Source organism: Plasmodium relictum (genome assembly GCF_900005765.1).
Source record: "Plasmodium relictum strain SGS1 genome assembly, chromosome: 11".
Lineage (NCBI taxonomy): Eukaryota > Apicomplexa > Aconoidasida > Haemosporida > Plasmodiidae > Plasmodium > Plasmodium relictum.
Window position 1 is genome coordinate 770,583 of NC_041689.1, and position 23,661 is coordinate 794,243.

Sequence of the window (23,661 nt, forward strand, 5' to 3'; positions counted from 1 at the left end):
TTTTGTTATAAAATTAATTTAATATATTGTATATTTATTCATTTTTTAACTCCAGTTTTTTTTTGCATTTTTAAAGCACATAACTTTTTAGTTTTGTTTTTTTTAATATTAAGAAAAATGAGTCATATATATGATATGCTTGGTATTAATGTAGAAAAAATTAAGAGTAAAAAGAAGCAAAAAGAAAAAAAAAGCAAAAAAGAATTGAGCTTTTTAAAGGAGAACGACAACCTCTTTTCACTTCCTACTTCATCTAAAATTATAAATGTTATTATTAACATTTTTTTTTTTTATAAATAAAAAAGTGTTTCATTATAGATAAATGATTTTTTTATCTCTTTTTTTTTTTTTTTTAGTTTAATAATAAAAATGTGAGTATATGGAGATTAGTTAAATTTAGAAACAAATGTAGATATGATGATTTAATTTTAAAAAAATGGAAAAAAATTGGTTATAAAAATGATAAAAAATTATTAAATGAAAACAATATAGAAGATGACTTTTCATTTGAAAGATTTAATAAAAAAATAAATATTATGAAATATAATGATGAATTATATAATAGAGAAATAAAAAATATGAATATGAAATGGAGTAAAGAAGAAACTGATTATTTATTTGATTTATGTGAAAAATATGAATGTCATTTTATAATCATTTATGATGTATATGATCATAAATATAAGAGAACTATAGAAGAATTAAAGGATAGATTTTACAGTGTTTCTAAAAAGATTATTGAAGATACATATGATCAAAAAATAAAGTTAGAAGAGTCTAAAAAAATAAAAAATAACAATGATATTTTAAAATTAAAAGAAGGAAAAGCAAAACATCCCTTAATAAAATTTACATATAATATGGATGCAGACATTGAGAGAAAAAGTTTATTACATAAAACATATGTAGTGTCAAAAAAAGACATAATGCTAGAAGAAATAACTATAGAAAATATTAAGAAATTTGAAAATAAAATAAAGCATGAATTAAAAAAAGCATCTGATATGAAAAAATTGAAAAAAAAGTTTGAATTAACAAATGATGAAATTGTTCCAGTAATAATAAAGAAATATTCTAAGCATTTTAAATATATATATAGGCATATTTTTTTTTTTTTTTAATTTTAAGTATTTTATTACTTATGTTATTTTTTATTTTAGATAAATAAAATGGCTGAAGACGATAAAGAAGAAAAAAATGTTTATAGTGCTAGATATTATTTTCAAAAACTTAAGATAGATGTATCTTATTTTGATAAGTTAGATGCATACTTGAAAGATAACAATATAGAAAAGCCAACAATCTATACTGAAAACATTTGCTTTTTATATGGGTATAGTCACTATAATTATTTCATATCTATATTTTCTTTTTTTCTTATATTTTAATGTTTTAATGTAAAGTTCTTTAATTTTTTTTTTTTTTTTTTTTTGTAGAGTACTAAGAACTGATGTAGCAATATTACTGAATTTGAGAAAAAAAATTGAAAAATTAAAACAGGTGAATATTAAAGAAATAAAAATAAATATATTTAATTGGTACACTTAAATTTTTTTCTAATACTTTATCCATGCTTAAACATAACATTTATTTTTATTATATATATATATGTATACATGTATTTTTTTTTAATAGGAAAGGGAATTTTGGAAAAATCAAGTAAATAATTTAGAAGAAGGATGTTTAAAAAGTAAAAATAAATTATAATATGTCTAAAAAATTTAATGTAAGTATAAAAAGATATTATGTAAAATAGAAATTGTATTTCTGTATATATAATATTTATATTAAGAAAGTCATAAAATATTAATTTTATAAAATATTTGTAATTTTTAATTTAAAAATGGAAATACTTATGTATGCACAAAAAATGTATTATATATTTGAAAATACAATTACAAATAATATTATGATTTTAAAAAAAAAATTTTGAAAATTTTTTTTTAAAAATATAAGAAAAAAAAAGCTCCTGGAAAGGGTTAAAAAAAATATAAAATGTTCAAAAAAATGAAAAAAAAAAAAAATAAAATAAATAAATATATAAAATTAAATATACACATGTGAAAAAAATGAATTTAAAAAAATAAAATAAAATAAAATAAAATACAAAAAAAATATTGATAAAAAAATAATTATAAGAAAAATAAAATATTCATTTATATAAATACATTAATGAATGTGCATATATTGAGAGTTTAAAAATTATTTAAATTGGAATTAAAATTATTAAATAAAGGAATAAGAGTAATAAAAGGAGAAAAATAAAAAATAAAACAAAAAAATTAAAATTTATAAGAATGAACAGAAACTTCATATTTCTTTATAATGAAATTACACGCAGAATTTAAACAAGATAGTTTAGACGATTTTTTACACGTCTTGAAGGGGCTTAAAGAATTTTCGTCTTTTGCTATAGAAAATTCTTTTCTTTGTTTTAAATTTTCAGAAAAATATTTATATATTTTTGGTAATGAAAAAAAACATGTAGAAATTTTTATAACAATTACTATGAATGATTTATTTTACGAAAATTTTATTTTGAAAAGCAACTCTAACAATGAAATAATTATATTAGTTTATATTTTTCAAATATACGATATATTTAAGAATATTTCTAAAAATACAAAGATTACTATTGATTTATTTGAAAAAAATGGGATATGTATCTTATTGTTCAAACATCACTGTAGTGTAACAGATGCTTTTAAGAAATATGAATGTGGTATAGAAATTATTAATCCATCTATAACAAAATTTCCAAATATAAAAATGAATAAATATTCATTATGTGTTAATTGTAAATTGAAAAAGTGTTGTAAAATTTTAAACACTTACTCTAAGTTTCATTCAGATATAATTGAGTTAAATTTTGAAATTACTAATAAAAATTGTGATATTATTTTCTTAATGGATTCAGTAACAATGAAAAATATAACCACTCTGAAAAATAATTATGTTTTAAAAAATGTTATAGACAAAAAAAATAAAAATGAGTATGAACATAGTAATCAAAATGATTTAAAAAAAGTTATATATATAAAAACATTAACCAAAGCTTTAAATATTTTAAACGAATGTAGAAATAATAAAGATGACATTGGCATATTTAAAATTACTGTGCCTTATAATAAGTGTTGGTTTGCTTTAAAATTGGGCCAATTTGAATCATCGGGAAATTGGAAAGTAGTAATTGTAATTACTGATCTTAATTTGAATTTATAATTTATATATTTATTAATAGACATTATTTTATTATTTTTTTTTTTTTTATTAATTTTAATTTTTAAATACATTTTCTAATAAAGATATATTTTTGATTTATTTTTTTTTTATCTTAATATTTTATGCTATATAAAACTTTTGTTTTTGTTATTTTATATTTAATATAAAATTATTTAATTTTTTTTTTTTTTTAATATTTCTTACACATTTTAAATTATTACAATATATTAAAAATTATTGAGTTTTCCTTTATTAAAAATATATTTTTTTTTTAAATCTTCATATTCCTTTTAATAACTTCTTTTAGCTTAATTATTTGTTAATATAATTTTTTATCTTGTATTAAAAGAAAACGAAACAAAACAGAAAAAAAGAAAAATAATTAGACGTTAATATAATCAAACAAAGCAAATGAATAATTCTATTAGAAAAACAAACAACTTTATAATAAAATAATATTTTTATAAACAAAAATTTATTAAAACCAAAATAATTTTTTTTTTTATTATACAGTATAAAATGTAAAAAAGGAGAATTAATAAAAAAAAAAAAAAAGATAAATAAATATAAGTGAGAAAAATAATATTATAGTCATTATTCTTTCTCGATAAACTACGAATTTAATGTATTTTAATTACACAAAAAAATGAAATTCTTAGATAAAAAAAAACAAAAATTGCTTAATATTTGTTTGAAAAAAAGCAAAAGTATATATATACATTAAATAATACTTTTAATTACAACAAAAAACATGAGTAGCATAGAAAGAAAACAATACATAAACAAAATTTTTAAAAAAAAAATTTGATAAAGTGGTACATTTAATGAAGTAAAGTATATAGAATAGTCATATATAGCATGAAATAATGAAGAAGAAAATAAAGAGCACAGTATTCCTATGAAATTTAAAGAACTACCTGAATAAAAAATAAAATAAAATAATTTTATCTTGTAATACTTTATTTTAGCTAATAAAAACATCTTATACTTAAAAAATAATAGCTAATATACATATATAATAAATTTATACTTCTGTTTTTTTTACTTTTCTTATTTTTATCATTCAAATAGTTAAATATATTATATGATGATAATCCTGAACAGCACATATGAAATAATACACATATTAAATTTCTGATTGAAGAAAATAAAGCAAAAATATGATTTTAAAGATTAATTTATTCTGTTACTAAAAATAGATAAATAACTATTAAATATGATAAAAAAAAAAAAAAATGCAACAATGTGGTAAATCATAAAATGTTTTTATGTTACCTTGATACTAAAATTGAAACAAAGTTTTCCTTTGTTGTTTGTATAGCATATAATAAGTTTTCGGTACTTGAAAATCTATTAGACAAAATAAGAAAAAAAAAAAAAAAAATTATTTAATATTAAAAAAAAATTAAAGTAAATAATATAAAAAAATAATGAAATATATTAATTCTTAATTTAAGATAAAAAATTCAGAATAACCCTGCTGATGAGCACAAAGAAAAAAAAACATATTCTAAAATGTCATTTGTATAAATATATTTTAGTTTTTTCATTTTAGCTTCTTTTTGTCTATCTTCTTCATCATATCTATTTTCAATTATATAGGTGTTTTTATGAAAATATGGTATTTCTATATAATCATCTCTATTTCTTTCTATACTTCTATATATAAAAATCATAGGTATAATTTTAGAAATCTCTTCTACATATGCTATTATAAAAAAGAAATCTAAAAAATATATAACATATAATGTTAATCATAAAACAATAAAAGAAAAATTACATAAATTTAAAAAAAATATCTTGAAAATATTAATATGTATATATATATATATATATTTTTTTTTTATTTTTACAAAAAAATAAAATTATTGAACACAAAAAAAGAAGAGATTTCTTAATTTCCTTCATAAAGCAAATAGAGCAAAAATAAAAAAAGTATAGTGTTAAAAAATATTCTAAAACACTGGCAAAAAAAGTGGATAGAACAGCCCCATATAAAATCATTTCAACAATGTGTAAAAAATTAATTTTTCTTCGAATTCTTCTTTTAAATCTAATATTAAAAATAAATTAAAAAAAAGAGAATATAATAGAATAAAATAAATAGAATATAGAAAAATAAAATAATTTTTTTTTTTTTTTTTTTACAAATATAGATAAAAAAAACTGGGAGAAAAAGAAAAAATTAAATAAATAATTCCCTTGTTTCCATTTGAGGCATAAGAGAAACCTAACAAAATAAGTTTTATGCATTAAAAAAAAAAAATAAAAATGTAAACATATATCTAAATATATATACTATTAAAAAAAAAAAAAAAAAAAGAAAATACCTACTAAAAAAATTATAGAAGAAAAACAGTATAGCAAACGAAAAAAGTTCACCAAGCAGAAGTATTTTACGTATTTTTCATCTTCATCTTCATAGTTGTCATTTTTCTATTTACATGTGTTTATTTAAAAAAGAATAAAAAAAAAAAAGATAAAAATAATAGATATCATCTTATTTATTTATAGTGTTATATCAAATTATGACTTTATCATTTTTCTTTTTAAATATTTATTTAAAATTTTTGTTCATATATATGATTATATAAGAATTATTAAAAATAGACATATGATTAATTTTGTACACAACATAATATAAAAAGTATTTTTGTTCACATATAATTGTAATTTATTTTCAAAAAATATATGAAGAAACATATACATTCTTATTTTTATCTTTTTATAATTATGTATATATACCAATTCTTCATATAGCATTTTAATATACTTTGAGATAATTAGTTTTATTTATGATTATTTTTTTAGCTTTTTACATAAAAAAAAAAAAAGGTTTATTCTTTTTGTATTAAGCCATAATAAAAATATAAAAAGGCATATAAAAAAAAAAAAAAATACATTAATACAATAAATATATTAAAAATAATACACGAAGAAATATATATATATAAAAAAAAATATATGCCTAAAATTAATTGTATCTAATGAGATCTATCTTGCATTAATATAGTGCACTTTTTTTTTTTTTTTTTAAGAAATACAAGTTAAATGATTATATAATTATACATATTCTTATTTTTATCTTATAAAAAAAAGAAATAATAGAGAATACTTTGGAAGCTTAGATTTTAGACAATATTTATTTATTATACTTCATGACTTTTTTTTTAATATTTTTTTTTTTTAAAGAAAAATATATATGTAAAACCAAATTTAATATATAACGAAAAGTAAATAAACTTTAAAAGAATTAAAAACTATTCTTGAGATACCAACAGGAATAATATATTAAATATAATTATTTTAATGAAATACAATATTTTAAAAAATTCATTTATTTTTCTTCATTTTTTTACAACATAAAAATTTTAAAAGCAATAGATAATAATGTACAGGAAGTTTTTCTGCATATAATAGTAATGATCAAGTACTACAAATTTTAAATTGATATCCCTAACATAAAAAAAAGGAAAATACTTTTTACTATAAAGTTTGATATATCTAACTTTAAAAAGAGAATATATATATATATATATATATATATATATTACATTTGATAATACTTCAAAATATTTTAATTATGCATATAAAAAATGTTATAATTGAAAATATAAATTTTTCTATTGTGTATCACATATTCAAAATAGAAAAAGAAAACAAAAAAATTAATAATAATATATAGAAACATTGAAAAAATTTAATTTTTTATTGTTTAAAAATAAAATGATATTCCTTTTTCTTAGTCTCTATAAAGCATAAGAAAATATTCCTAATAATATTTTGGAAGAATGGCATTAACATAATTTTTTAAAAGACCATTATATATAAAATAATTAGAAACAATTTTTAGAAAAATTTATTATTATTTATTGTGGTTAAAGTAAAAAAAAAAATAAAAGAAATAAATTTTTTTTGTTATATGCAAATTTTTTTATCCATGTAATTTAACAATATTAATAAAAATAATTTTTTTTATTTTATTTTACTTTATCTTATTTTATTTTTATTTATTTTTTTTTTCTATTTTATACATTAAAATTTTTATATACTCTTTATTTTATTATACTATATTTTTTTTTGTTATTCATTATCTTATTTATATAAAAATTATATTTTTTATTAAAAGGTAATAATTTATATTTTGAATATTCATTTATTGTATTTAAAAAAATGTAACAGAGAATACATAAAAAAAAAAGAGCAAACAAATAACTAATTTAAAAACTATTTAAAAAATTGTATACTTTATTGTAAACTCAGAAAATTAAATGCTAATAAAGATATAACTAAGTTAATTTTTTTTTTTAATATTTTTAAAAATATATATATTTATTAGAATGGGAATATTTTTGAAATTAAATAAAAACGTCTATTCGAACTGTAAATCTTATGTTTATAAAAGTAGTGGCAGTTCCATTCTTGATAACATCTTTAATGTGTATTGGAGTATTTGTGTCAATTTTGTACCTAAGGTAATAATTTTTTCTTTTTCTTTTTCTTTTTCTTTTTCTTTTTCTTTTTCTTTTTCTTTTTCTTTTTTTTTTTAAATTTTCTTTTTATTTTTAATTATACGACTATTCTCTTTTTTTTTTTTTTTTTAACATATGTATACAATTAATTTTTATTTCATTGAATATTTCTCATTCCTTTTTATTTTTACCTATCTTTATAATTCATTATTTTTTTTTAGTCTATAACTGCTAATCTCTTAACGCTACTGGGATTTTTGTGTTCAACAATAGCATTTTTTCTTATGTATCTTTTTGATCCACTTGAAGAAAAGCATGATTATATATTTATATACATAGGACTTTTTTTATTCTTGTATCAAGTAAGTTTTTTTTTTTTTTTTTTTGTTAAATACTCCACATTATATAAGATTTTTATATTTTATTATTAAAAAAAAAAAAATAATTTACTTCTTTTTTTCATTTTTTAAAGACTTTTGATGCAATTGATGGAAAACAGGCAAGAAGAACTAATACGAGTTCACCATTAGGACAACTGTTTGATCATGGATGTGATTCTATAACCTCAGTAAGATACTTTATTTTAATTTCATTTTATTTATTTCTTCTTTTTCTTTTTTATTTAAATAATTTATTATTCTTTTTTTTTTTTTTTTTTTTTTGAAGTCTTTATTTATTTTTATTGTTGGAAAAGTGGCTGATTTACCAAAAGGATTAGTTTACTATATTGTAAATTTAAAATAAAATAATTGTTTTTAAGAAAAAAAAAGAAATTATAAGTAAATTATAGACATTAATATATCTTCTTTTTTTTTTATGAAAAAATATTATAGTTATTATCATCGATTCACCTTCAAACATATTTGTTTTCGGTATTAAAATAAATTTAAAAAAAAATATTAAATAAATACTATATATAAAATAATAATGCTTTCTTCATAACCACATTTTTTTTTTTATAAAAGTGGATAGAATATCATACACGAGTATATAACACATCTTTTGGGAAATTTGGAATAACTGAAGCTCATGTTTTAGTAAAAATAAAATAACATAAAATAAAATAATAACATTATATATGTATATATATATTTTTTTTTTCTTTTAAGGTTATATCTATGTGTATCATACGTGGAATTAAAGGTGTTGGAATATTTAACACTGTCGTGAATGATATAATACCAGATAATATCCGGTTTTAAAATAAATAATTAAAAATTTATATACATTTTATTCTTCTTAACTTAAATTCAATAGGTTAATTTAATTTTTTTTTTTTTTTGTTTAGCATTTACTTAAGTGAATATGTCTTAGGCTTAAAATTAAATTATCTTATATTAATTCCAGCGTCTTTTTTGTAATTAATGAAGAAATAAAATTATTCTATTTTTAAAACTAATTATATATTTTTAGAAAAATTAAAATATTATTTTATAATTAAAATTATTTATTTCACTATTATTTTTTTTATTTTTTTTTTTTTTTAAGTATTCTGCTTACCATCTCAAGAAGTATCTACATGGGATTGCAACATGCAAAGAAAATAAGAGAGGCTTTAAGTTATTATAATATATATTTATAGAAATCTTTAATAATTTTTTTATATATTTCTCTTTTCTAATATTGATATTTCTTTTTTTTCTTTATAGGCCAATTAGCAATATTTTATATATATGTGTTTATGCAATACTATTTTTATCAATCATGTAAAAAATTAAAAAAAAAATTATATTAAAATTAACGTTTTTTTATTAAATATGATTTTTTATCTAATATATTTTTTTTTATTTAATATTTTTAGCTTTAACAGATAAACATGAACTTATATGCCTCTTAATAATATCATTATATTCAAGTGTATATACTTTACATATGAATTTATCCAGTGTTTTAAAAGTAATTTCTATTTAATTAGCCTTTTTTAATTATATCATTCTTTTTCTATATTGTATTTTTCTTTAAAGTTCACATATATATAATATTTTAAAAAGTATTAAGTTTTTATATTATTTTGTATTACAAATATTAAAAAATATTTTGTCTGTTTTATTTATTTTTCTTTTTTTCAGATTCAAATGGAACTGTTTCCTTCGCCTATTATATTTTATTATATTTCAATAGTTGTATTATTTTTAAAGCATTCAACAAGTCATCAGTTCTTAAATACTTTCATATTTAAAGATATATATATATTATATTGCATGTTGATATTTATCATAATTTATTTGATTGATTATGCAAATACTATAATAACTAATGTTTGTAAGGAGCTAAACATCAACTTCTTGTTTAATAAAAAGAGAAAAACAAAATAATAAATATTATATGATAAACTTCGCATATATATATATATATTTTTTTTTCCTATTTTTTGTTTTAGAATTTTTAATTATTCATTACACACACATAAGTATATTTTTAATTTATCTTTAAAATTTTTTTTTTATAATTTTCATTTTTTATGGGGAGAAAAAAAAATTAATTGTAAAAAAGTATGAATTATAAAATAAAAAAAAAATTTGCATATACACTTTAAATATTTCTTAATTTTTATTTGTTGATTTATATACAACTATATATATATATATATATATATATATTTGTATAATAACAACTATATCTTCATCTTTGTTTTATTTTCTAATATGGAAATGTTATGAAATAACAACTATAATATTATAATTGTAGTAAATATTGAATAGTTACTTTATTATTTTTTAAAAAACATAAATTTCAATTTAAGAATTATGTTAATTAAAAAAATATACATATATATATTTTTAACTCTTAAAATATTACCATGTTTTATAACTTAAATATTTATTTAAAAAATGCTTAAATAATTCCTATAGAAAAAACTTTTAATAAAAAATACTTAAAATTATATAAAAAAAAAAAAAAATATAGCAATAATATATATAAATAAAAAAATTTAATAACAAATTTTAAAAGATAATAGTGAAAAAATGTAAACCAAGGAAAAATTATACGCTTTATGTGAACATAAAATTTATTATATACACTAAAATAGATATGTATAGTACATTAAAAAAATTTTATATTTTTGTATATTTTTAAAAGAATACAAATTTTTTTTTTCTTATTTTAGTAAATTAACATATAATAATTTATCTTTTATTATGTATTATTTTGTTTTATTATATTTTTTATATTTTTTTTTCTTTGGTGTAATTTATGTTTTAAGTGTTGTAAAAATATGAGCATTAGATATGCATAAGAAAAAATAATATAATAATAATTAATAAATTATAAAATAATATATGAAATAATAGTAAAAATTAAAATATGATAAAATAAAAACAAACATGTATTAATATTTATATTTAATAAATTTTACGAATGTAATGATTCAAATTTAAAATAAACTATTAGATAAAAAAAAGAATACATATAAATTATTAAAGTCCACATAATACATAATTAAATTAAAAAAAAAAATTTTAAAATGACACTTTTGTATGGTTAAATAGAGAAAATGAAAATAAAAATAAATATATAACATTTTATTCAAAATAAAAATGTCTATTATTTTATTTCTTTTTTCTTTTTTTATATTTAAGTATAATTAAGAAAAAAAAAATAAAATAATAAATATACATAACAATTAAAAATGGAAAATAAAAATAAAAAGTTTTTTTTGAAAAATTATTTTGATTTTTTATAGTTTATTTCATTTACTAAAACATTATTATTATTATTATTATTACCAATATTATTATCATTTATAAAGCTACTTCTATTAATTTTTGTATTATTATTGTTAATAATGTTATAGTTATCATCAATAATTCTATTATTATTACTATTACTAATATTGCCATTATTATCAATGTCCTTATTATGAATATTATTATTTATAGTTAAGTGAGTTGAATTACATTCATTGTCAGCATTAATGTCATTAAAACTAAAAGCAAAATCTGTTAAATGAGGATCCAATAATACTTTTATTTTACTATATAAATCTGAAGCTGATGGTCTATCAGCGGGATTAGGTTTAGACATTTGTAACATTAAAATGTACCAAGGGTTTAAATGAATTTTAACATAATCAGGTACAGTATAATAATTTCTAAAATCATTTAACCTTTTATATCTTTCCATTATAGTATTAAAACGAGGGCATAATAATTCTAGTAATATTAAAGCTGCACTATAAATATCTGCTTTTTCATCACATAAAGCTCCTCCTTCTGGTGCTGTATATCCTGGTGTTCCTATGATTTGCCCTTTTAAGGAAATTTGACTTGTTAAAGTATTTTGATTAACTTGTGCATAAATATTATCTTTTATGGAATCTTTATTATTAATATCTTTTTCTCTTTTTTTTTCTTCAATAAATCTAACTAATCCTAAATCTCCTATTTTTAAAGTATGTGTATCTGGATCAACAAAAATGTTTTCTGGCTTTAAATCCCTATGAATAAAACATGTTGAATGAATATCTTTTAAACCTTTAATTAATTGCTTAAATAAATCAAACTCTAAAGGATGATTCATATTTTTTTCACAGTAAGTAAAATGTAATGGTTTATCACTTCTTGTTGATCTATCTAACCATTTACGAAGTGTATAACCTTTACACAATTCCATTTGTAATAATAAGACTATTGAAAATTCAGGATCAACATTCTTTTTTTTATAATTTCTTATTTTATCAGCATTTCCATTTTGATTTTCTAATTCTTTATATTCTTTTTCTTTTTCACTCTTTTTGTTATTTGCTTCTTTTTTTTTTATATTTTGAAAATATTCACTTTTTATATGAGAGACATTTTTATAATCATCTTTTGTTCTTTTATTTAATTTTTCATATAAATTGGATTTTTTATCATTATTATTAATACGGTCAATATTATGCATAGAAGAATTTATGTTATACTCCTCTATATTGTGTTTTTGTAATATAGTATTAGCATTACTACTCTGTACATTTGTTTTATCAAATGATTTTTTATTTGTATCATTATCATCTATATTATATTTAACATTTTCGTCAAGTTTGCTATGTTTCAAATGGCTTTTTATTTCATCTTGTCTATATACTTTTTTATCACCATTTTTACTTATACCTGTAAGAATACTTTTATTATTATTATTGTCCGGTATATTTTCATAGTTTGTTATTTCTTGATTATTATTACATACATTACCTTCCTCATTTTCTGCAAAAACAATTAAATCTCTATTTCCTTCACTTAAATATCCATTATCAAATGGATCATATTCTTGAAAACTTGATACAAAACACATATGATTATTTTTTTCATGGAAAGCTGCATATTTCTCATTTGGGTCAATGACATCGAAATTTTGTTTTTCTTCAAGCTTTACTTTCTTTCCTTTTTTCTTTTTTTTTTTTTTTGTTTTCATATTTTTATTTCTATTGAAATCATTTGAAAAACCTTTTTCAGTTAAAATCCTCTTTTTTTTATTAGTTCTTTTTTTTGAATTCAGTTCATTATCACTAAAAAATTTTAAATTATCTCCATTTTTTTTTTTAATTACTTTTTTATAATTTTTTAAATCATTTCCTTCCGTTTCCCACGCCTTCAATTTTTCATAGCTGTCACTAAAATTATTATTTTTTTTATTTTTTATATAATACTTTTTAAAAGAATCTTTGTTCTTTTTAACTAAATTTTGAATTTCTTTAGGCATTAAATGCATTGGTAAAAACTGAGGTTCTTCACACCACCATGTATAATAACGTACAACATGTTTACTATAGATATCTCTATTTGCTGCAATCTCACGAAAATATCTTCTTGAGCTAACATTATCTAATGAACTTACTTTTAAAAAAATAAATTTTACTGCATATGTTGGGGAACCTGGTTCAAGCCTATGTGATACTTTATAAACTGAACCAAAACCTCCTTGGCCTATTAGAGAAATATTTTCAAAGGTTCTCATAAATCTTCCATTTTCTAAAAAATCAGCTAGAGGTGCATCATAAGGAATGTGAGATGTTTTAACTAAAGATATATTTCTTATACTTGAACATTTGTTATTTTTTTTCTCATTATTATTAATTACTATATTTTCTATTTTATTCTTAATATTATTGTTTTGTTTACCTGTATTAACGTAACCACTTTCTATATCTTTGGAATTTTTTTTCTTATTTTTTTTCTCTTCATTCATTTGATTATCTTCTAAAGTACACTTCCTTGTTGCATATTTTTTATTTAGGTTATTTTTGTTTTCGTTATCACTATTTACATATTTATTTCTCTTTTCAGAATTTCTCATACTCTCACTATTACTATTATAATCATCATTATCAATAGTTGTCTTGTTTATTTTTATTAAATGGTCTACTTGTGGATTTTTTTTCATAAATTTTTTATTAAAAGTAGTTAAAAATCCAATGAAATCATTTTTATCAAAATCTTTTTCATTTATTTGTTTTTCTTTTAATCGATTAAATTTTTTATCTCTTTCATTATCTGTATAATTCTTTTTATAATTTTTATTTCCTAATTTGTAGTTACTACGAATTTTTTTTTTTACAATAAAAGAATATTTATTTGTTATATCTTGAGATGCAGCTCTTCTTCTATACACATGAAACATCTTTTTACTAACAATATCCGATTTAATTGTTTCACTTGATTTATTTTTACTAGATTTTACATTCAGAATATTATTTAAACTATATTCAGAATCCCTCCCATAATGTAACGGCAATAGATTAAACCTACCCCCATTAAATTCATAGTAATTACTATTGTTAGTATCTCTTGCATGTCTAGCTAATATATCAATTAAGGTTGGTTGTTCAAGGGATCCAATTTTTTTAATATTATCTTTTTTAATATCTACATCTAACTCTATTTTTGGATCTTCCATATCTATGTTTTCTCTTATAATATTTTTGAATTTTAACTTATCTTCATATAATAAATTATATTTTATATCTAATTCATCATATACATTCTGATCATAATCATTTAATTTTTTTTTTTTTATTATTGCTTTATCTTCATTACTTTTTTTTTTTTTGAATATTCTATAAATAAATAAAAATGGAAAAACAAATATTAGTATAATTGTATATAGCATATTCCAATACCATCCCCTTTTATTTTTTATAGAAGAAAATTCTTTTAATTCTTGATTTCTTGAACTAACTACATTCCTTTTTCTCTTTTTAACTAAAAAAGGTTCATTATCTGGTAATGTACTATTCCTACTTAAATAATTAAATTCTTTGTTGTTATAAGCAAATGCATTTTGAACAACTCTATATAAATTTGATAGTAGTAAACAATCATCATCAGTAACATAATTATTAAATATTTTATCCCATATATTTAGCATAGAACAATAATCAAAACATATATCATTTTCTTCAAAATACAAATCAATGAATTTATTTATGTATTCACATAAATGGGTAGTTCCTTCATTTTTTGTGATATAGGGATAACTTAAATATTTTTTATTTATTGTTCCTGGTAAATAAAATAAGAATTTTTGCTTTGTTTTGTGATATTCATGTATTAAAATTTGCATTTCATATATATAATCTATAGGTATCTTTTTATGTTTATCATAAATAAATATAATGTTTGATAAAAGATATTTTATATCATTTTCAATTGATGTTATATTGACAGATATATTATTCAATCGGTGTAATAACTTTTTTCCATATATTATGTTTTCATCAAAGTTACAAGATGCACTTTCATTATTGTTTGAAACATCATTAGATAAAGGTAAAAAAAGAGTGTTCGGTTTCTTAAAATTAACTGGATTATATGTGAAACTTTTTAAATTATCGTACTCTGATAAGAAATTTATATTTTGCTTCATTATTAAATCTAACGTTAAAATATTAGAAGAATTCTTATATTTTACTGCAAATGCAGATGATATGGACTCTGAAAAAATAAAATTTTTCGATTTTACATTAGAATTTATTTTATTTACTTTTTTTTTCCTTTTGTTTTTATTTTGTATATCTTTAATAGAATTTTTTTTTAAAATATGTACTTCTTCATACACATTACTATTTCTATCCTTTGAAACATTATAAGTATTTTTTATTTTATCACTTTCTATTGGTCGTAATATTAACTTATTCCCAATAATTTCTATTAAAGAATTAATAAATGATGTATCTTTCTTATGGCTATCTGTTATAAAAATCGAACCAATATCTACCCATGTAGTTATCCATTTTTTTTTTAAAGAATTTTCATCAACCGCTTTTATAATCCATTTAACTATACTTATTTGTAACTGCATTTTTTCTCTCTTTTTTTTTTTTTTTTCTTTTCCTTTTCTATTTCTTAATAATTCTAATTTATCATTATATGAACATTTAACTAATAAACTCCTTTTATATATCCTTTTAATAAGATTTTTAATCATATTTTTTCTTTTCCTTAATTTATAAGGTACATTTTTTTGTTTATACTTATTACCATCTTTTTCTTTTTGTGATAAATATTTGTATAAATCATTTTCTTTATTATATTCATTTAATATATTGAAAGAGTCATCCTGGTTATTTTCATTAGCATAATTATCTCTATATATATTTGCTGTCTTAAGTGAAATATCTCTTTCTTGAAATTGTTTTTGACTGAAACTGTAATTATATTTTGATCTATTCGATTTATTAAGAAAAAATTCTAAATATCCATTTGTTAAAACATTTTTTTTTTTTTCTGAAGTATTTTCTATATTCCTTTTATTCTTGTTAGATATATTATTTCCCTTTTTTTTTTCTGATAAATTATTAAAATTATCATCATATTTTTTTATTATATCCCCAGTATCATAATCTAAGTTAATCACTCTAGAAAACCTAGATCCTATAAATATTATATGTGGAAAAAGAGGTGATTTAAAAGGAGAATTATTTACAACATCTTTAATATTTATATTTAAAGGTATTGTCTCATTATTTTCATTAACATAATATAAATTTCCATTATAACTTGAAAGTAATCTTTTATTTATATTTTTAGTTTTCTTTAAATCCTTATAATTTTTTGTTTGTATATTATCATTAGTAACCTTTTCAATAACACTTTTTTCATCATCTTTTAACAGTGCATGACTTTCATAATTTTTTTTCGATAAATATGAGTATTTATTATAATGAAGATTTTTTATAGCTCTTAATTTTAATTCATTATCTGCATCATAATTATTTTTCATTAAATTATTTTTAAATGTTTTATTTTCACTTTCATTTTTTATAGTTTTATAATATTTTTCTTCTTTTTCATCCTCATCAAAATTTATATAATTATGTATATTTTTTACAATTTTACGTTTCCAATAGTAATTTCCATCTGTTGAAATTTTATATATATACCCGGATATATCTAATATTATCAGATCATAGATATGATAAGAATCGTCATATTTATATTGCCCATAAAAATATTTATCTTGATAATATTCAGTAATATTCAAGTCGTTATTATTTAAATCTCTAATTTCTTTATATGGAAATAATATATTCCTTCTCTCTATATTATTTCTATTAGTAAGATCATTATTCATAAAAATCTCTAAATTATTATTTAAATCTTTTTCATTATACAATATTACATCATCTTGAAGTACATTTTCTTTATCATTTGTACAACTTAAATCAAAATCAAAAAAATTGCTTTCTTTTTTCTTACACATAAAGAAATTTTCTTTTTCTTCAGAATTAGGCATATCTTTTATTTCATCTACATTAAAAAAATGTGGTTCATAATTTTTATTATTTTCATTCATATTTACATATTTGTTATTTTTAATTGTATCTATTCCTATATTTTTTGCTTTATCATTTATAATTTTACTTCTAAAAAGGTCACTACTATTTTCTTCACTCAACATTCTTTTATAAATTTTATTTTTGCTCATCAAAGAAATATTAACCATATTACTATTAGAATACAATTCATTTTTTAATGTTTCTAATTTTTTTATTTGATCATCCGAATAATATCCGTTTCTTTTTTCAGTATGCAAATTCAACCTATCATAAATGTCTTTTTGAAAATAAGGGGCATGTTTTCTATTTAAAATATATTTATAATCGTTACAATATTCATATCCATTATTGTAAGTATTCAGTAGCATTTTATAGAAGTTTTCATTTATATAATCATTATTTTTATTTCTATATATCACATTATTTATAATGTTAGATGATATATTATAATAAAATTTATTTTCATCGTGTGATGAAAAAATATGATTCATATTATTATTTTCTTGGTATTTTTCCAATTTCTTCTTAATATTAATATAATTATTAATGTTTGTTAATCCTTCAATAGTTACAATTTTCTCAAAAATATTTTTTAAATTATTTACAATTTTCTCGTTAATTCTTTTTAAAATAATATAATTTTTTATGAAATTTCCATTTATTTTCTTTTTTATATTATTTTCACTTGTTAATTCTTCATTTTTATTTTTACTTTTATTTATTTTCTTCAATTTTATTTTACGATCATCTTTAATATTTAAATTCATTTTCTCAACAAAATAATCAATATTTTTATTCCTAAACATAACTTTTTCTGAATCATCAAATTGATTCTTATGTGATTTGTTTTTTTTATCTAAAATATTATAATTCATTTTTCTGCATTTATTCTCATGTTTATTATTGGTATATCTGATCATACTATAAAATTTTATATTGTGATATAAAGTATTATTCAAAAAATTATGAAATTTCTTTAAAAAATACTTCTTTCTTATATATGTAAGTAAGAAAATGTATTTTAAAAAACATGTAAAAAGTATATGAAGATAAAAAAAAAAATTTATACTTTCTATTTCGTTGAAAATGCTCCCACAAATCTTAAAAAAAAAATTTTTTATATATCCAAAAAATTTATTCAATACTTTGTTACTATATTTTTTATTTAAGACTGTTATAAAATTTGAATAATCTTTATTCAAAAGATTTTTTTTATTACAATTTTTTAGATATTTCCATAAAAAAATGTTTTCTTTCCATAATATATTTGCAATAATGAAATTTAATAAATATTTATTAATAAAATTTTCAAAAAAATAAATTTTTCTATTTCCGCAAAAAAATGTAATTTTTGCTATACTGCACATATTAATTTTGCTTATATTAAAAATACTCAGGCAATGATTTATATAACATTTAGAACACTTATAATTTTTATATATTTTTGCAATTTTAAGTATTTTAATATGTTTTAAATTGTTACATCTAATATCTTTATGTGTTCTATTATTATATCTATTTCTACTATCTGCTCTTAAACCCCGATGAATATATATAATAATTTTTGTGCTTATGTAAAGCTTTTTTCTGTAATATACAAATGCCCATATTACATAAAATTTTAAAGAATTATAAAACACATATATATTAACAAATATGTATGAATATGGAAGAAAATATTTTTTTAAAAAATTATAATAAATTATGTCTATTAAATTTCCCTGTTTATTGTACTTTATAACACAATTATTATTAATAAGTAAAAAATCTTTTATATTTATATCAACATATTTACTTACCTCTTTTTTTAATATGCTATTTTCAAGTTCAATATTTTTTAATGACAAAGATTTTTTTTTAAATTTTTTCTTATTTTTATATTGTTTATTAATTATCATAAAATTTTGTAAAAAATTGTGAATTCCTGTTCTGTATATCTCATATAACTTAAATTTTGTTGTTGATAAATATTTATAGATCTCTAATACTTGTCTTAATATATGAAAGTAATATTTATCTAAATTTTTTTTGTAATTGAACTTGTTTATTATTTTTTTACTGTCATATCGAATTAATTCATCAAGTGAAATTTTAATTTTTTTGTTCTCATTGTTTGTAAATTCTTTAATAAATTTTTTATATGTATCTTCTTCTAAAATAATAGGGTTTACATAAATGTCGTTGTTAATATAATTTTGATTTTTTATTTCATTTGTAAAATATATTTTATCTGTGTTAATTATAAAAGGCTCCTTTAAATATTTTATAAAAAAAAATGAAGAATTTGTCAAAAGAAAATATAAATATATTTTAACTGATATAAAAAAAAAAATAAAAATAAAAAGCGTTGAGTAACTTTTGAAAAATGAGAATGTATTTTTTAAGAAGCACAAAACATAATTCCAAAAAACGAGCAAATAATAAAATAAAATATTTATTTTATGATAAATATTTGATCCTATTTTTATGAGATTTTTTATTGTTCTTATAACCTTTCTATTTAATTTATGTTCTTCTTCAAATTCTTTCATATCTTTTGAAAAAAAGTTTTTTAATTTCTTCGTAACTTCCCTGTTACTATATATGTTTAATCCTTTCAATAATTTTAATAAAATGAATCTTATCGTCAAACTCCCTATGCATTAATATTATTGAGACAAAAAATTAAGATGAAGAAAAAAAAAAATATTGTAAATAAACTACTTATTTATTCCTGCATATTTCTATTCAGTAACATATATATATATGCATATTAAAAAGAAAAAAAATAAGTTATGAAAGAAATCTTAAGAAAAAGTAGAATATATAAAATTAAAAAAAAAAATTCTTTTATATTTTTTGCAAAATATATCATTTAAATAATATCCACAATATATATACATATATAAATACATGTATATATTTTTTTTTATTTAGATTTTGGCACATAAAAAAAGAATTCATTAGTAATATAGAAAACAACAAAAAAAAAAAAGATATATACATTATTTATACTACTTTGGAAGAATTATGTAATTTTTAATAAATATACTATATTAGTCAAATATTTTTTTTTAGAAGTTTCAAAATAATATAAAAATTAAATTTTTTTTTTTTTTTTTTTGAATGCATTAAGCTTGTTGTAAATAAATGAATTTAAAGGGTTTAATTTATTTTTAAGTACTACTTATATTTTATAATTACACATTCTTAATTTTTTTTATTTTATATAATTCACATAGGTAAAATTTCAAAGTACATTTATAAAAAATATTTCAAACTCTCCTAATGACTTTTTTTTTTTTTGCATCAAAGTTTAAAAATATATTTAAAAAAAGGTTATAAAATTTTTCAAAAAGTATTTTAAGTTCTTAAAAATTAAAAAAGCAAATACTTTAACTTTTATCTGAGAAACTATTTTTTTAAAAATACAAATTAAACATTAATTCATCTTTTATATCTTTTTTGTCAAGTATTAAAATATATTTTTTTAATAAATGTAATTTTAAAGGGTATTTAAAAGAAAATATAAAATTATTTAAAATTACTTTTTTTTTGATTGTTATTTATATTGACTTAATTTTAACGAAATACTTTATATTATTGAGCATGTATCTGTTGAGAATATGTTATTCTTAGAGTAGTAATTTTTATTGCATTTTTTTTTTATATATATATATATATATATACAATAATCCAAGTATTATTTTAACATATTTTTTTATTTTGCACATTTTTTTAATTTTGTTCGTGGCAAAGTATTATACTTTAAAATAAACAATAATAAAAATTCTCAATTTTATTCAAATAGAGTGGAAAAAGGAAAATTTTACATTGAAAAGTTTATATGCAAAAACTTTTTTAGAATATAATATAATTTTATTTAAAAGGTTTTTTTTTTTTTTATATAAAGGAAAATTAAAAATGCCTGTTATTATTTTATATTATGCAAGCACATTCAGATACCATACAGGAAAAAAAATATATATATTCTTAGTTTTATTAAGTATATTAATATCTATATAATTTAAAAAATCAGTATATACATTTTCTTTTTATATATAAAAAAAAGAAAGTACATAATAATTATATTTTTATTTCATGTTAAGATTTTACTCTTAATGTATCATTTATTTTACTGAAAAACTTTTGAGTGACATATTAAGTATTTAAAGAAAATATAAAAATATAAAATAGCACATAGTCTTATTGAGAATATGCATATTCAAAAATTCGTTTTAGGTTTATAATCCTTTTTTTAGATTTAACGCTAAAATATAATAATATATTTAAGTCAAATATGTATTTTTACTATTCACAAATATTAAATAATTGAAAAGTGAATTTTCATAAAATAAAAAACCATATGTTTATATATGTGATAGAAAAATTGTAATAGAAAATCCTATAATTTTTTTTATGTTAAAAAATCTTAAAAATATTTGAGTGAAAGGTATATTAGTCTACTGTGTTTTATATTAATGTATGGTTCTTAATAAAACATATTATTTATTATATATATATTATTTCCAATTTTAATTATATTTATATAAAATATGTTTACTTTTTTTTTTCAAAGTTTTTTGTATTAATTGGTTAAAAAAAACTAAGATATGATACATTTACATATTTATATTTGAGCAATATTATTTTTATTAATTATTGTAAATAAAATCCACTTATGTTTGACCAATTTCTAAAATTTTTTATAATTTAAATTTCAATTACATTATACCCATTTGTATATTTTAAATTACTAAATATAAAAAAAACATATTAAATTATATTAGTTTTTTTATAAAAAACATTAATAACATATTAAGAAATAATGAAAAATGTTAAAATTGAAGTAAAAAAGAAATCTTATACAGTAAATGTAAACTACATATATATCATTGTGGGTATATACATAATATATTTTGTGGTGTTAAAATACAAATGTGCATTTTAACTAATAATGAATACTATATTTCTAAAAAAAAGGCACATGCGATAACTCAATAAAAAGTAATGTCCTTTTTTTAATATTTACGTAATATATATGCAAATAACTAATATATTACCTTTTATCTGTTAATAGCTTATATATTTTTTTTTATTAGAATACTAACATATATTTTTTTAAACCTTTTTCCTTGAAAGCATATTTGATATTAAAAAAAATTCTATTTTTAATTACTAGGTGAATTCTAAATAAAATTAAATATGATACTGTTTAGTGTAAAATACTTAAAATTCTTTAGTAACCTTTTAATTCAAAAGTAAAAAAAAAATATTTTTATAAAAAATTTATATTACTTTAATATAGAAGCAAATTAATAATATAAAACTATAGTAGTAAATTTTTTTTTTTATATAAATTGAGTATAAAGATTCATTGAAAAAAAGTTAAATCTTATTTTTAGTGGTTAACATTTCTATAAAAACTTCATGTAATTAAATAAGTATTCTATATTATATGAAAAAAATAAGCATATAAAGAAGATAAAATAATTCTTATTATTATATTCTTTCAAAATATATTTTAATTAAAATCTTAATAAAAAACATATTACAAATATAGAACTTAAATTGTATTTTATTTAATGTAATTTTAAAAAATTCATGTAATACATTGTATTAAAATACAGAAAAAAAGAAAAGTTCATTATATTAGATTATTCCTATTATTTATATTATTTTATTTTATTTTTTTTTTCTTCTATACTTAAAATGTAAAAAACTAATTTTAAAGAATATAAATATATAATCTGCGGAAATTATTACTTATCATATTTCAAATTCTTTATGAAACATATTGGCTTATGGCATTTAAATTAAATATATAATTATAATTTTAAAAATAACCAGTTATCCATATGAAATACTACAAATAAATTATTTAAAATTCATATAATTCTTAAAAGTAGACGTAAATATCTTAATTTTTCTTTTTACATTTTTAACTGTTTAATTATTTCTATATTTTATTCATGCATAATTTGTAATTTTCTAAAAATTACAAATTATAAAAATGGTGCGTCAACTTAAAAAAAAAAAAATTGTTGATCATGTGCATTTTTATGATGGCTGTTCAGAAAAAAAAAAAAAAATTAAAGTTTTATCTATAAATCTTTATTTATAAATAACATGAACTATATGTAGATTATTAAAAAAACTTTTTATATTTTTAAAAAATTTACTACATAAATGAGTATACTAATATTCCACACAAAATATAGTTTACCTATT

The 23,661-nt window shown here is 17.5% G+C and overlaps 5 protein-coding genes across 5 annotated transcripts; 3 read left to right on the forward strand and 2 right to left on the reverse strand.

The window, feature by feature from the left end:
* Positions 1-117: 117 nt before the first annotated feature.
* Positions 118-1,707, forward strand: PRELSG_1119700 (conserved Plasmodium protein, unknown function; the record flags this gene model as incomplete). The annotated part of the gene is made up of 5 exons (XM_028677467.1): positions 118-267; positions 357-1,055; positions 1,161-1,333; positions 1,446-1,500; positions 1,636-1,707. The coding sequence occupies 5 exons, from the start codon at positions 118-120 to the stop codon at positions 1,705-1,707; spliced, it is 1,149 nt and encodes a 382-aa protein (XP_028533853.1).
* A 618-nt stretch (positions 1,708-2,325) lies between these two features.
* Positions 2,326-3,222, forward strand: PRELSG_1119800 (conserved Plasmodium protein, unknown function; the record flags this gene model as incomplete). The annotated part of the gene is made up of 1 exon (XM_028677469.1): positions 2,326-3,222. One exon carries the CDS (start codon positions 2,326-2,328, stop codon positions 3,220-3,222), a length of 897 nt encoding a protein of 298 aa, XP_028533854.1.
* Positions 3,223-3,942: 720 nt separating this feature from the next.
* PRELSG_1119900 (conserved Plasmodium membrane protein, unknown function) lies at positions 3,943-5,985 on the reverse strand (the record flags this gene model as incomplete). Its single annotated transcript, XM_028677470.1, has 8 exons — positions 3,943-4,139; positions 4,268-4,356; positions 4,498-4,572; positions 4,699-4,948; positions 5,076-5,275; positions 5,371-5,452; positions 5,553-5,658; positions 5,968-5,985. The coding sequence occupies 8 exons, from the start codon at positions 5,983-5,985 to the stop codon at positions 3,943-3,945; spliced, it is 1,017 nt and encodes a 338-aa protein (XP_028533855.1).
* A 1,577-nt stretch (positions 5,986-7,562) lies between these two features.
* Positions 7,563-10,009, forward strand: CEPT (choline/ethanolaminephosphotransferase, putative; the record flags this gene model as incomplete). Its single annotated transcript, XM_028677471.1, has 12 exons — positions 7,563-7,697; positions 7,916-8,056; positions 8,167-8,262; positions 8,361-8,423; positions 8,528-8,566; positions 8,660-8,731; positions 8,804-8,889; positions 8,983-9,051; positions 9,183-9,253; positions 9,344-9,400; positions 9,496-9,590; positions 9,764-10,009. The coding sequence occupies 12 exons, from the start codon at positions 7,563-7,565 to the stop codon at positions 10,007-10,009; spliced, it is 1,170 nt and encodes a 389-aa protein (XP_028533856.1).
* Positions 10,010-11,360: 1,351 nt separating this feature from the next.
* PK4 (protein kinase PK4, putative) lies at positions 11,361-19,982 on the reverse strand (the record flags this gene model as incomplete). The annotated part of the gene is made up of 1 exon (XM_028677472.1): positions 11,361-19,982. One exon carries the CDS (start codon positions 19,980-19,982, stop codon positions 11,361-11,363), a length of 8,622 nt encoding a protein of 2,873 aa, XP_028533857.1.
* Positions 19,983-23,661: the final 3,679 nt, after the last annotated feature.